The sequence below is a fragment of the Penicillium expansum genome (genome assembly GCF_000769745.1).
Source record: "Penicillium expansum strain MD-8 chromosome Unknown contig160, whole genome shotgun sequence".
In the NCBI taxonomy this organism is placed as follows: domain Eukaryota; kingdom Fungi; phylum Ascomycota; class Eurotiomycetes; order Eurotiales; family Aspergillaceae; genus Penicillium; species Penicillium expansum.
Genome location: NW_015971343.1, coordinates 24,084 through 37,188, shown reverse-complemented (window position 1 = coordinate 37,188; position 13,105 = coordinate 24,084). Strand labels below are relative to the sequence as shown.

At 48.6% G+C, this 13,105-nt stretch overlaps 5 protein-coding genes across 5 annotated transcripts; 2 read left to right on the top strand and 3 right to left on the bottom strand.

Moving 5' to 3' along the window:
* Positions 1-1,325: 1,325 nt before the first annotated feature.
* PEX2_049220 (uncharacterized protein) lies at positions 1,326-1,628 on the top strand (the record flags this gene model as incomplete). The annotated part of the gene is made up of 1 exon (XM_016742197.1): positions 1,326-1,628. One exon carries the CDS (start codon positions 1,326-1,328, stop codon positions 1,626-1,628), a length of 303 nt encoding a protein of 100 aa, XP_016597712.1.
* Positions 1,629-3,749: 2,121 nt separating this feature from the next.
* On the bottom strand, positions 3,750-5,146 carry PEX2_049210 (Amino acid transporter, transmembrane; the record flags this gene model as incomplete). Its single annotated transcript, XM_016742196.1, has 6 exons — positions 3,750-3,761; positions 3,804-4,001; positions 4,055-4,748; positions 4,801-4,873; positions 4,925-4,938; positions 4,989-5,146. The coding sequence occupies 6 exons, from the start codon at positions 5,144-5,146 to the stop codon at positions 3,750-3,752; spliced, it is 1,149 nt and encodes a 382-aa protein (XP_016597711.1).
* A 296-nt stretch (positions 5,147-5,442) lies between these two features.
* Positions 5,443-7,735, bottom strand: PEX2_049200 (glycerol-3-phosphate dehydrogenase GUT2; the record flags this gene model as incomplete). Its single annotated transcript, XM_016742195.1, has 4 exons — positions 5,443-5,519; positions 5,573-6,901; positions 6,957-7,216; positions 7,305-7,735. 4 exons carry the CDS (start codon positions 7,733-7,735, stop codon positions 5,443-5,445), a joined length of 2,097 nt encoding a protein of 698 aa, XP_016597710.1.
* A 2,000-nt stretch (positions 7,736-9,735) lies between these two features.
* PEX2_049190 (cytochrome P450) lies at positions 9,736-11,484 on the top strand (the record flags this gene model as incomplete). Its single annotated transcript, XM_016742194.1, has 4 exons — positions 9,736-10,104; positions 10,179-10,936; positions 10,998-11,116; positions 11,177-11,484. The coding sequence occupies 4 exons, from the start codon at positions 9,736-9,738 to the stop codon at positions 11,482-11,484; spliced, it is 1,554 nt and encodes a 517-aa protein (XP_016597709.1).
* Positions 11,485-12,214: 730 nt separating this feature from the next.
* On the bottom strand, positions 12,215-12,589 carry PEX2_049180 (Life-span regulatory factor; the record flags this gene model as incomplete). The annotated part of the gene is made up of 1 exon (XM_016742193.1): positions 12,215-12,589. The coding sequence occupies one exon, from the start codon at positions 12,587-12,589 to the stop codon at positions 12,215-12,217; it is 375 nt and encodes a 124-aa protein (XP_016597708.1).
* Positions 12,590-13,105: the final 516 nt, after the last annotated feature.

Below are 13,105 nucleotides of genomic sequence, written 5' to 3'. Positions count from 1 at the left end.
AAAAGTGAACCGAATGTGACCTCGGGATCCATACAGAATGTGATTATGTGACTGGACTGCATCGGAGAGGATACCCGGCAACTTTGGTAGTCCTAGACAACGTTTTGGTCTCGGACAAACAACTGGGTTCAGTTAAATTTCCTGCCCGAAAGCCAAAGAAGGATTGGATGATGTCTCGGAAGCCAGTATATATCCATGTCGGCACGAAGCATGATTTCAAAAATGACCGAAGCGCGAGATCACCGGCCGAGACCATTTCACCAATTGGATAAATCCGAGAGAAAAGAAAACTTAAATAAATGTGTAAGTGGGAAATCTAGCTAGAAAGGAACACGCTAACGCAGTGTTTATATCGAACTCGGCGATGATTGGAATGGCTTTGAATCCAAGTCCCACGAGCCTCAAAAAAGATCGCAAGATCGCAAGACCGCAAGGACCGCAAGGACCACAAGGACCGCAAGGACCGGGTTCCACTTAACTGATGCACCGGACATTGCTCTGGGGCCATTAATGTCCCCCTTTTCCTCCAACCGCAATTGGTCCTCGCGGTCGACGGCTATAAGCGACCCTGACCCTTGAACCCTATAACTCATTGACGAATCATCTCAACGTTCACAACGGTTTCCACCGTCCCCACCGTCTCATCTGGACCCGAGACGGCTTAGTTCGATGCTAGCCGGAGCATGTCATTAAAATTGCCCGAGAAAACCGTTACGCCAAGGGAAGCGGCGCAATCCCGAGCCCATGCAAACTACACCCACTCTTGTGGCCTTATGGATTATGTGTCTTTCTAGGGTGTCTCGCCGATGGTCCCATTTCAAGTCTTAACCTTTGGAGTAAGGGGAGATATACCGAAGTACTTCCTTGGGATCCATTTGCTGACTCCAATTTTGGGATGAAGTCCGATCTGTTCCTGAACCTCGTCCCACACAGCCTATAGGGTGAACTAATTCCTTCTGTGTTTGCCTTTCTATTGCATGTCACACTTATGAACATAGCATTTCGGGACTACTGGCCCGGTTTTCCCCCCCTCCCCTCCCTCTCCCGTTGCTCCACACCTGTTCCCATTTAATTTATTGAAAAAAAAAAAAACCGATTCGGATTTTCTTGTTTAGTCTTATGCACAGTCTCATCTTCCGCATTCTACTTGGCCTGAAACGCTTTTCGCTTGTGTCGAGCCCTCGCGACGCACATCTTCCCTTTTCTCCCCAAGTTCCCCCCCTCCCCCTCCAAAAAAACTATCAATCTTGAAAACTCCCTTACAAAACTCTCAAACACAGCACTTCCTTAGCTGAACACCTAAAACATCCTCCCTCTCCAACGATATGCCCAACCCTCCTCTATCTAGAAGCTGGCCGGAGATTCGACAGGCCCTAGAACACGCTCGGGAATGCGAAGATGGCCCCGTGAATGCCCAATCCTCCGCCGTCTTGGAGGCTGCCATCACTGAACTCTGGAATCGTATTCAGGCCCAACCGGATAGCTATGTGCTCACGCCAGACGAGTTCGCCCTGTTTAATTACTTCCTCACCACGCGCTACCGTGGCTCGCCCGTCGCCCAGAGAGCCGTGGCCCGTTTCTGGAACAATTATCAAGGAACCACGAATTGCGATGGCGTGGCCAACTAGCTACGCTTGAATTGCCTGTTTATCGGTACAAAATGTGGACACTAGCCGAGAGGGTCTTCCCATTTTCTTTTCCGGTGGGGTCCCGCATGACGTCTCTTGGAACTTTTGCGATATCGGGACCGAGTGTGTGGGTTCGGAGGTGCCCAATGTCCAAATGTCCTGCATCACGGGGCCTATTGCTATCCCTCCACCCTCTCATTCTACTTGCATAGTACTGGTGTTGGTTCTTGTGCTGGGTGCTGCTACTGCTACTGGTACTGGTACTAATATATCCTATGGCACCGTTCCAGCTTCGAGCCTACCAGAGACTAGAGCCAGGACCAGAATCAGATCCCACCGGGATATACTTCATTTGCTTCTTATGTGAAATCCGCACGAAGATTAACACGGCTACTCTACAATCCGTGCAAGGCCCAAAGCGAAGGATTCGGGATTTGCCTTGGGTCATTGGGATTGGGTCGAATCCCAATGACTCGAACACGCAGCAAATCCAGCAAATCCAAGGACCGGTCTTTCCTGGTCACACACACCCTTCTCTCAGGTTCGAGAGAAAGTGGTGTGATTACGGCATGCATGTGTGCCTTGCTGTTATTTCCGCTTTTCCTCTACACCCTTTGCCCTTGGTGTACTGTACAGGGAATAAGTGTGGGTTGGCCTTGATCCCTGTCTTGATTGGGACACAATACATGCGTCGGGCTTCTACGCAAAAAAGAGGGGAACCCAATAGATGAGAGAACTTGTTAGGCTAAAAATATACTTTAGTTAATGAGAATTATCAGAATTAGTGCTATATATTTCAGTTGGAGCTATTTCATATGTAGCTATTTGTATATTGTACTTGGTCTACGGGGTTTGCTATATATCCCCGCTTCCTTCGACTTTTTAATTATTCTGTTTATTGTTTCTGTTTGTCATTTTTTATTTTTCATTTCCTTTTCATTTCATTTCTCGATATCCTTCTAGTCAAGACACTATATTAGTATATTAATTTAGTCCGAGATGGTGCTACGAACGGGTATGTGACCTTACTAGCTGCAGCCAATTCCCCGAGGCTAACCCCCAGGGGGGTACCCAGCTGCGAGTCATTCATTAGTGCGCCGGTATGAGCCACGTACTGTTAGTGTCTTATTATGTAGCATTATCCACATACGACATACATAATTTCTGGCAAATTGGGGGTTTTTCTATTTTTACCCCCTATCTGGGTTCTCAACTCTCGCTTTGTGTTGTAGAAGCCCTGAATGGCTTCAACCTAGCATAGCCATAGAGACCTAGATAGATAGATACACTAGATATATATAGTTCAATGTTGTATATATCGTATGTTGTAATTAATGAGACTTAAACCCTAAATGATTCGGATGTGATCACGTGATGGCAACTGCTCCCGAGGTAATAGAGGAGGCTACTATCTCGCATAACTTCAGAGTATGACCTGATCCTCCTAAAAGGACAATTGCACAAAGTCTAATCTTATTCTTTCTCCGCGCCAATACTCTTGAAAGAGGTGTCATTTGTTTTCCCTAGAATCCCTGAAATTACACTTTGCTCCGGGAGGACAAGGATCCCTTGTGATGTCCGGCACATGTCTACTCGGCCGTTGAACAGTAGCCGCAGTCTCGGCTACTTGCGCCTACATCCATGAAAACTCTGCAGGAGAACTCAATTTAATCGTATACAATGCAGCTGGATAGTTCTCTGCGTCTTAAGTTCCTCGTATCTGCAACCGCGCTAATGCTGTGCCCTAAGTGTAATTGCCCATCTCCCCCCCTCTCCCAAATCATTTTTTTATGGCTCTGAGACTACTCCATCAATATAGGGAGTTGTCAGCACATGAGAAGCTGCCTCCCCCAACACTCCCGCGAAGGTTATGAAAGATCGATCGAATGGACGAATACAACCCGACAATGCACTGGTCGCATAAGTTAATTCGATCCAGCAAATCACAGTGGAACGCAACTCACAATGAGAAATCCAAGAAAAACCAGAAAGATATTGAAGCAAAACAACACCCTCTGACGCCAGGTCAGAAACCAACAACTCCGGTTCAAATAGAGCCAAAATAGCCCAGGTAGACCAAATGAAAACCAACTAGCGAATAACGAGCTCTAGTATGAATGATTAGTATTCATTCTGGGTTAGGGTCAGGGTCAAGGTCAGATAGGTAGTACACACCGCAAGCCCTAGTGCATCGTTAAAAACCGGTATTCCCTCGGCGATGACCCACGATAAGATCCAAAGCGTCGCACATATCGCAGCCCACACCAACCGCGCCATGAATGACTGGCTATGCATCGAATTGGTTCCCCGGAAGACACGGACGTAAATGAACTTGACAGCAACATGGGCGTTCACCACACCCCCGATCACAATCTATCTAGTGGTTAGGCCATATTCGAAGAAGTCCATGAGAAAAAGGAGCATACCGTGGGCATTGCGATTGCGTAAGAAATCTTGCGAAACAATTGCCCTGCAGAATTGAGAGCAGGTGAATTGACAGTTGGTCCAACATAGGCATATATCACAATAGCAGCCACCGTATACAAGACCATTTCACTCATCTGCAGAAGCGCCAGAGCTTTCGGGAAGTCCTGAAGCTCCTTGAGCTCAGAGAAAAGGGTAAAGAATGCAACATGTCCTGCGTACGCAAAGATGATATTGGCAATAGCAAGGCACGCATCATGTACTTTGGGCGAAGGCGAAAAGGCTGGGACATGCACTGGTCCTTGTTTGACAAGGGTGACCCCAATCATACCAGTGAGAACTGCTCCGACGATACTCACAAAGCTCACGTAGGAGATGTGAGAAAGCCTCTCGAGTCGCCGGGGAAGGGTCAGCATGAACGAGGCGAGTAAACCGACAACCGAAAAGATGATGGTGCAAGAGGAATGTTCAGTGAGGACATTCATCATGATCGAAAAAGTGAGGACATGGCTTCCCATCACCAACACAAAAAAGATGAGCTGGGCCACGTCCAGTGTACTCCGTCCGATCCTTCCCATCAGAAGATCACCAGCATCAGCCATGCTGTGTACTTGGACATGGCGGCATTTGAATTGCCCGATAGTATATGCAGTATACGTCGAGATTATCCCAACCCCAAGGATGGTCAGGACACCACTGAGCAAACAGGTTAGCTCGGCCTTTGCAGTCAACGGAGAGGAGATTTTACGGAATAAGACCTAGTACCGCAAGCGCTTTGGGCAGCGCGAGAATACCAAGCGAGATGGTTTCTGCGATCATGACTGACCGGATATGTCAGATAAAGCTGGGCAATATGCAAGACATGAACTTACTCATGCCGGCTTGCCTATTGAAAGGATGAGCTTTGCCCTGTCTGCCGAAAAAGGAAACACTCACCACCACGCCATTGTCTTGTACTTCACGCCAGCTTGGCTTTCATCTCCAAAAGGGTCCTGTTCCTCCAAATCTGGCTTTGGTAGGACGGACTCTTTGTCTGAATCCAACTTGGGCTTGCTCAGCGATTGGAGATCAACATCAGACGGGTCGGGCTTCATGATGTGTGGATATTGATGAGATGCAGGAAGGAAGAAAGTGAAGAGATTGAAGGCATTGAAGGGGTTGAAACGAAACTACTAGCAAGTTCTGGGTGGCACTTTCCGAATGTGAATGAGTGTCTTTTTTTGGAAAGTGTCATTTTAGGGTCTTTGGGCTTCTCAAGGGGTTAAGTGTCTTTTTCCAAAGACCCTTTTTAAAAAGTGTCATGACGGAGAATCAATATTGGAACAAACTGAGAAAAAAAAAAGGAACGCTTCTATTTATACAAGCCCGGTCTATATATACCACACGTCATCTAATTGGACGCGGGTGTTGCTGCAGGAGCTGGAGTAGTAGCACGCACGTCACTCTCAATCATATCCGCGGGAGGTTCTAGAATGGTCAGCACTGTGGATCATTGAATTGCGTTGAAGTTTCAAACATACCTTTGCGAGAGAAAGTCGCACGCCCGGAGTCATCGACCTGCTTAACACGGCCGTTCTGGACATCCTGACGCGAGAGGCCCATGAAGCTCTTGGGCAGACCCATGGACGAAAGGTAAGTCAAAGAATCCTTCCACTCGACATCCTTGCGGGCAGTGGTCCACTGCAATTCCTCAGCCATCATGTCAATCACGGTGGGGAGGGCTTCGAGGGCGGCCTCGGCGTTCAGGAAAGCCAGACGGGTGCGACGGGCAATCACATCGACCGCGGTCTGAGCGTACTCGTGGCGGACGGCGTAGCGGACCTCGCCATCAATGAAGGGGTACATGGGGGAGATGCGGCAGCCGCGCACGGGGAAACGTTCGCTGGTAGGGGAAGACAAGGCAGCGACCTGCCATGAGCGGTCACCGTATGACTCGGTGAGGTGCTTGGCCACATCGGTCTCCAGACCGAAGTGCTGGATAAGGTTGATGAAGAGGGTCTTGGAGAAACCGTGGGCACCGATGAGGCGCACCTGGTGGGTCTGGCAGCTACCGTCGAGGACGGCACCATCAGCAACCAGACCACTGCCACCAACACCGCTGATGTCGGGAAGGGTGGTGAGCTGGCTGGGCTTGAGCTTGAATACCTTGACGGCCTCATCCACAGCCTCCTCAGCCATCTGGCGGTAAGTAGTCCACTTACCACCGGCGCAAGTCAACAGTCCAGACTGGGAGACGGTCACCAGGTGGTTGCGGACGAGAGCCTCCGAGTTCTTCACCTTGGGATCGCGCACCAAGGGACGGATACCAGACCAGGCAGCAAGGACGTCGCTTCGGTCCACGGTGATATCGGGGGCGATGTAGCCACGAATCTCCGAGAGAATCCAGTTGATATCCTTCTCAGTGGGCTGGGGCTGGGCCTCAATCTCACAGGGCTGGTCGGTGGTACCAGCGATGGTGTTACCCTGCCACGGCAGGAAGAAGATAACACGTCCATCCGATGTGGAAGGGTCAATTAGGCCCATGTTTGAGGGGCTGAAGTAACCAGGCAGAATGATGTGGACACCAGCACTGGGGGCCACAATCTCCTTGACATTGGGCTCATCCATCTTGCGGATGGAATCAGAGAAGGGGCCAGTGGCGTTGATGATACCCTTGGCACGAATATTGAACTCCTTGGCGACCTGGCCGTCCTTCTCGGTGACAATGTCCTTGGCGCGCGCACCACACAGCTTGCCGGATGCATCCTTGTTGAGTCCGGTGACCTCCAAGTGGTTGACTACAGTGGTACCGTAGAGCGCAGCAGTCATGGCGAGGGAAACGTTCATGCGGGAGTCGTTGTGTGCACCATCTTGTCGGAAATTAGCCCAAAACATTTCTTTGCAGGGTCCGGATTCGCTACTCACCATAGTACACCATTGCTCCAATGATGTTGTCACGCTTCAACATGGGGAATGCGTCAATGGCCTTACTCTTGGTTAGGAAGTACGAGGTCTCAATGCCCTCGGAACCAGCCAAGAAGTCATAGGCCTTGGTACCGGCCCAGAAATAGGGAGCCTGCCACCATTTCTGAACAGGCACCATGATTGGCAGCCATGATGACAGATGGGGAGCTGTGTTCAAGAAATACTTGCGCTCTCTGAGAGCCTCCTTGACTAGCGCATATCTGCGATGCGATTGTTAGGAAAGATACGCTGGTATGCGGTCATTTTGACCCCCAATATATATGTTTGGGGAAAAGAACAAAAACTCACTGGTTGTAGTCCAACTCCCAAACGGCCTTCTCAAGGTAACGGACACCACCGTGTACCAGCTTGGTACTCTTACTACTGGTACCCGAACTGAAATCGTCTCTCTCCACCACCGCGACCTTCAGGCCTCGGGTGGCGGCATCTAGTGCGATACCAGCTCCAGTGGCTCCACCACCAATGATGAGCAGATCATATTCCTCCTCGTCGTTACTGCGCTTAAGATCCTGAATCTGCTCGAGGCGAGACTTGATTGAGGGGAAACTGGGCGGGACCAATTTGCCTTCACGGTAACCTGGCGGGGGAACGGCGGGGGCTTCGAGACCCGGAATATTTCGCGGACGGTAAGAAATGTAGAGAACACCTGCTCCTGCGGCGGCGGCCGCGGATGTGTAGAGGAGAGGTCTCAAGAGCTTGCGCGAGTGCCGAGCGGCCATTATCTGCGGAGTTCCGAATGTACGGTGATGTAATGTGTTTTAAATGGTTCAATTATGGCGGGATTCTTCGTAAGAATAGCCAAAATAGGGAGATGGGGGGATTGGAGGAGATAGAGAGGATGGAGAGGATGGAGAGAAGGGAGGAGGTCCGATAAGTTGAGGGGAGAAGGGATTACACTGGAGGCGAAAGGCGGGAAGACCAGTAGCTATGGGAATCTTTCCCTTTTTCTATTTTCTCGATTTTCTCTTTTTCCTCTTTTTATTTTTATTTTCTTAAGAAGATCAACTTGGCAACAACACATCTTTGAAAAAGGCAAGATTTGCGATAATCTTCAAGGTACAGAGTACTAGATACTTGATCGCTACACCTTCCACTATGAATACAGGGGTGTCACGAGTACAGACAGAGCTCTGCGTCATGGGAGCACGGCAGCTCACCATTGGAGCAGCTTGGCAGTGGAGATGGGGACATACGTCCCATATGCGCCTCTTGTTTCCCTCATTTTCACACCAATTGGCTCGCTATAGTGGGAACTCCATTCGGGTCTCTACTCCGATACACATGACGCGAAAAAATTTCCATATTTTTCCCACCTATCCAATTCCCTCTCAGCTTCAGCTTCTAACTCTCCCAGAGGGGGTATATCCCTAGTATTCAAGGATTCCAGGATTTTCCAATTCAAAAATCACCAATGTAATTCAGTTATAAATTCGGGAAGCCGATTCTGCATTCATTCCACCCGCGTTTTTATCTCCGGGACCGCAGATCTACCTCAAAGGGTCTGGACTCGATCAATCTCTTCGTGGCCACCTGACTGAGAGCTCCATGAATATTGGCCAGTCACAGATTGCCATATCGCCCCATCCGGGCCACGGAGCCCAGGGGCCCCCCGTTATGAACACCTTGTTTGGATCTACTCCACTTCCTGGAATTGTTCAATTCCCCCCTGTGCACATATATCTTGCTTATCCTGCTTTATCCTTGGGCCCCACTTATGACAATCCCTCTTTGGATATCCGGTTTTGGTCAAAGAATGTTGTCATCGTCTCTCGGCATATTAGCCAGATCATCGAGTCTTCGTGAAATATGAACTGTAAATGTTTTCGAATGAGGCTCTTTTTTCTAGAAGTTCTTTAAAAAAAAACAAGGGAGTCCTTGCACGAGTGGATATGATCTTCATTAGCCCCCCTTATTCAACAATAGCGTGGTCTCGACCATCATATCATAAGCAACTACGGAGTATATAAGTACGTACTATTCAAAGACTATACAAAAGAAAGGGTGTCTGATAGATTCTCCCAAGAGGAATGCCCCTTAAAAAATACCTGGCTATAATGAATACCTCTGTTGTTAGTCTAGGTTTCCCATATCCCACCAAGTCCACTCAACAAATAGGGGCATTTATACCAGTCTCTGAAGACATTTGTGTCAAACCCAACGCAAAACAGGAATTCGAGGTATACACACATATAAAAAGAAAGCAAAATATCACAGCACAATGAGGTGAACACCTTCTAAAAAAGAGCACATTATAAAACCACAGAGACAATATGTTGTATGTTGTACTTAACTTCACTCAGCGAGATGAGTAACTACAACCAAGGATCAACTATGATATGTATAACATATGCGGAATGCTTGGACCAATGCAATGCACCTAATACAAATCATATCCCTTCAGACCAAGCGGAAGATTTCCGCAGTGCGGAAGCACCTCGGCTGAGCCCTTCGTGTGTCTGGAAACCTGGACAAGACCTGACAAGATCCGGGGTAGTGTGGGGTAATAAAAGACACCGAGAGAAGATCGCGGCTTGAAAGACCTTGACATCACGGAAATGTTCCATTCAGTTGAGGTCTTGATACTGAGGGCTGTGACATTCCTAACATACTTATATATCCCCCAACCCTGATAGGCTTACAGTCTTCCCTTTCAGATATATGTTTATGATTAATTTAGTATAGACTTCCAATAAAGTCTATCCCATAAACTCCCAGCACCATGGCCATCGCCGCTGTCCTGGCATCGCTACAAGGCAGCGTGATTGAATATCCCTACCAATCGCTAGCCGCCGCAGCCATCCTCGTCCCCATCCTCTACGTCATCCTTAATGAGTTTATTCGTGATTCCGCCCGCGTCAAGGGTATGAAGGGTCCGCGCGGACTGCCGTTGATAGGAAACCTGGCGCAGATTCGCACAGATGCCGCCGAGCAGTATCGCCTGTGGTCGAAAAAGCACGGCGCCGTTTATCAGATCCAGCTAGGGAACATCCCCGTCGTGGTGGTCAACTCTGCTGCGTCGGCAAAGGTGCTTTTCAGTCAGAATGCGCAGGCCTTGAGTTCCAGACCTGAGACTTATACTTTCCATAAGGTTGGTGATCGGAGTTGTGCCATATGCTGACTTTTGGCTTTTTGTAATTGAACCCGATGACCTAACTCGCGTAGATTGTTTCTAATACTGCCGGAACGACAATTGGAACCTCACCTTACAGTGATTCCTTGAAGAGACGCAGAAAGGGAGCTGCGTCGGCTCTCAACCGCCCCTCCGTTGATACATACGTGTCGCACCTCGACGTCGAGTCAAAGGCCTTTGTGGAAGAGCTGCACAGATATGGAAACCATGGGAAGACACCCGTTGACCCTATGCCCATGATCCAGCGTCTGAGCTTGAGTTTGGCGTTGACTCTGAACTGGGGCGTGCGTATTGCCTCGCAGGAAGAGGACTTGTTTGATGAGATCACCGAGGTGGAAGAAGAGATCAGTCGGTTCCGAAGCACCACTGGAAATCTGCAAGATTATATCCCTCTTCTGCGGTTGAATCCGTTTAGCTCCAACTCGAAGAAAGCCGCCGAGATGAGAATCCGTCGCGATAAGTATCTCGGGGCTCTGAATAGTGACTTGGATGATCGCATGGCGAAGGGGACACACAAGCCTTGTATCCAGGCCAACGTGATTCTGGATAAGGAGGCTAAGCTGAATAGTGAGGAGTTGACGTCGATTAGTTTGACCATGCTTTCTGGTGGACTTGATACTGTCACCACTTTGGTTGCATGGAGTCTGGGTTTGCTGGCTCAGCGTCCCGATATCCAGGATCGGGCGGCCAAGGCCATCCGGGAGATGTATGGCGAGGATGAGCCCATGTGCTCTTCTAATGATGATCAAAAGTGTGCGTATATTGCAGCTCTGGTCAAGGAATGTCTTCGGTATGTTTTGGTCTCATCGCTGTCAACGAGCCATGAATGGACGTTGAACTCACCACCCTAGATTCTTCACTGTGCTGCGATTAGCACTTCCTCGCACCTCGATCAAGGATATCACCTACAAGGGAATCACCATTCCCAAGGGTACAGTGTTCTTTCTGAATGCCTGGGCATGCAACATGGGTGAGTCAACCTTGATCTACTTGGGTGATAACCCCACCAAATACATCTAACCCTTCATAGACCCGGACGTGTGGACTGACCCGGATGAGTTCCGTCCCGAGCGCTGGCTCGAGCAGCCCGATGCGCCTCTCTTTACGTACGGTATGGGGTATCGAATGTGTGCCGGCTCACTGCTAGCCAATCGTGAGCTCTACCTCGTCTTCATCCGCACCCTTAACAGCTTCCACCTCGAACCTCATGGTACAACAGACTGTCACCCTCTCCGGGGTAACTCGGATCCGACTAGTTTGGTGGCCATTCCTCAAAAATACAAGGTCCGATTTGTGCCGAGGAATGAAAAGGCTCTGTCCAATGTTCTTGCGCAGTAAACGGTGCCCACTTGGTCTTTGGCATCAAGTTGGGCGGGAAGGGACTTCTGCACAGAGCCAAATACGGTCGAGAGATGGCCGAGGGGTATATGGCGATTTTGGGCTAGAGCTTGTGCTTGTGCATCTCGGATTGCTGGTTCCATACAGCTTTGCTGTCGTTGATGGGTCGAGGAATTGTGGTTTTAGTATATTTAACATTCCCGGTTGGTTAACATCGGACACATTCCTCAGGGTACCCACACTTGACTGACGTGGGAAATTGACATGACACATACATTCAACATACCCAAAGGGTTGGGCATTGCTAGTAATCTATTGAGAACATCAAGGTGTTTCTTTTTCTTTCAAGATGTCATCCAAAATTCCATTTTTGATTATAGGCAATCTGGTAGATAACTAATTAGGTGAGGCACCTTGGCCCTGGATTCAACTCCTTCCGATGATCATGATATATATATAAACAATTGAGGGGGTATAGGTTCGTGAGAAAAGACCAAGTAGGATAGGGTTGATCCACAAGAAAAACACCAAAAAACAATAAAAGAGAAAAGAAAATCAAAAATAGACAAGGAAATGGTGTATCTTTTCCAGCAATGACGCCTTATCCCCAGGATATGCAAATAATCAAAAAGCAGTATGAGAGCTGCATGCATTTGCCCTCGGTGTCATCCAGATGTGAAATGACGAGCTCGAGAAGCACAAGTTTTCGAGTTTTGAGTTCGAATTGAAATTATGTGGTAGTCATGCGCCGTTTCAGGTCGCGGACTTGGTCGAAGCAAGATGCATAATCGCGCAATTCATCCTGGAGCCGGTCGGCCACGTTGGACGAATTGGATGTGTTGCTCTTTAGTGAAGAGAGTGAGGTTTGAGATGAGGAGACGGATAGGATTCGTGAGGGGTTGTGGGTGTCTGGGGTGTTGGTCTCGGCTTGAGCTTGGGCCTGGTTGATCTCAGACCAATGTGTGGACGCTGCACTCGATCTTCGTGACATTCCATCCGATATCTCATCCAGCTCCGCTAGACGGCATGTTTGGGAGCAGTAGGGAGCGCCCAGGGTCTGACGGTCACAGACCAGGCAGAAGTCCAAAGACCATTCAGTCGACATGGTGTATGAGGGTAATGATAGCAATGAGATGTGAGGGACGTTATGTTGAAAGGTTGTATTGTTGCAAGATTGAGGGGTTTAGAGATGAGGATAGTGAAGGTGATGAGAATGATGAGGATGATGAAGATAGTGAGGATGGTGAAGATGGCGAAGATAGTATATAGGAAGAGAATAGAGAGAAGAGAGAAGAGAGAAGATCCAAGCTCAAAAGCCAAGAAATAAAGTAAAGAAGTAAAGAAGTAAAGAAGCCTAAAAGATCACCTCATAAGACTGACATTGTTGAAGTGTCACACAGCGATCATGCCATACCACGCAATGGAATGGGCAACGGGGTCCTCTTTTAGGGTAAGAGAAATGGCAATAATAGCAATAATAGCAATAATCATAAATAATATGTAGGTACAAAATACCAAAGCCACACGGCTATTGCGGGGAAATATAATCGCGCATGTCGAATTGAAGTCCACGTTGTGAAGAAAAAGAGGGGGCGTTGGGAATTATTGTGCTTGGGGCGCT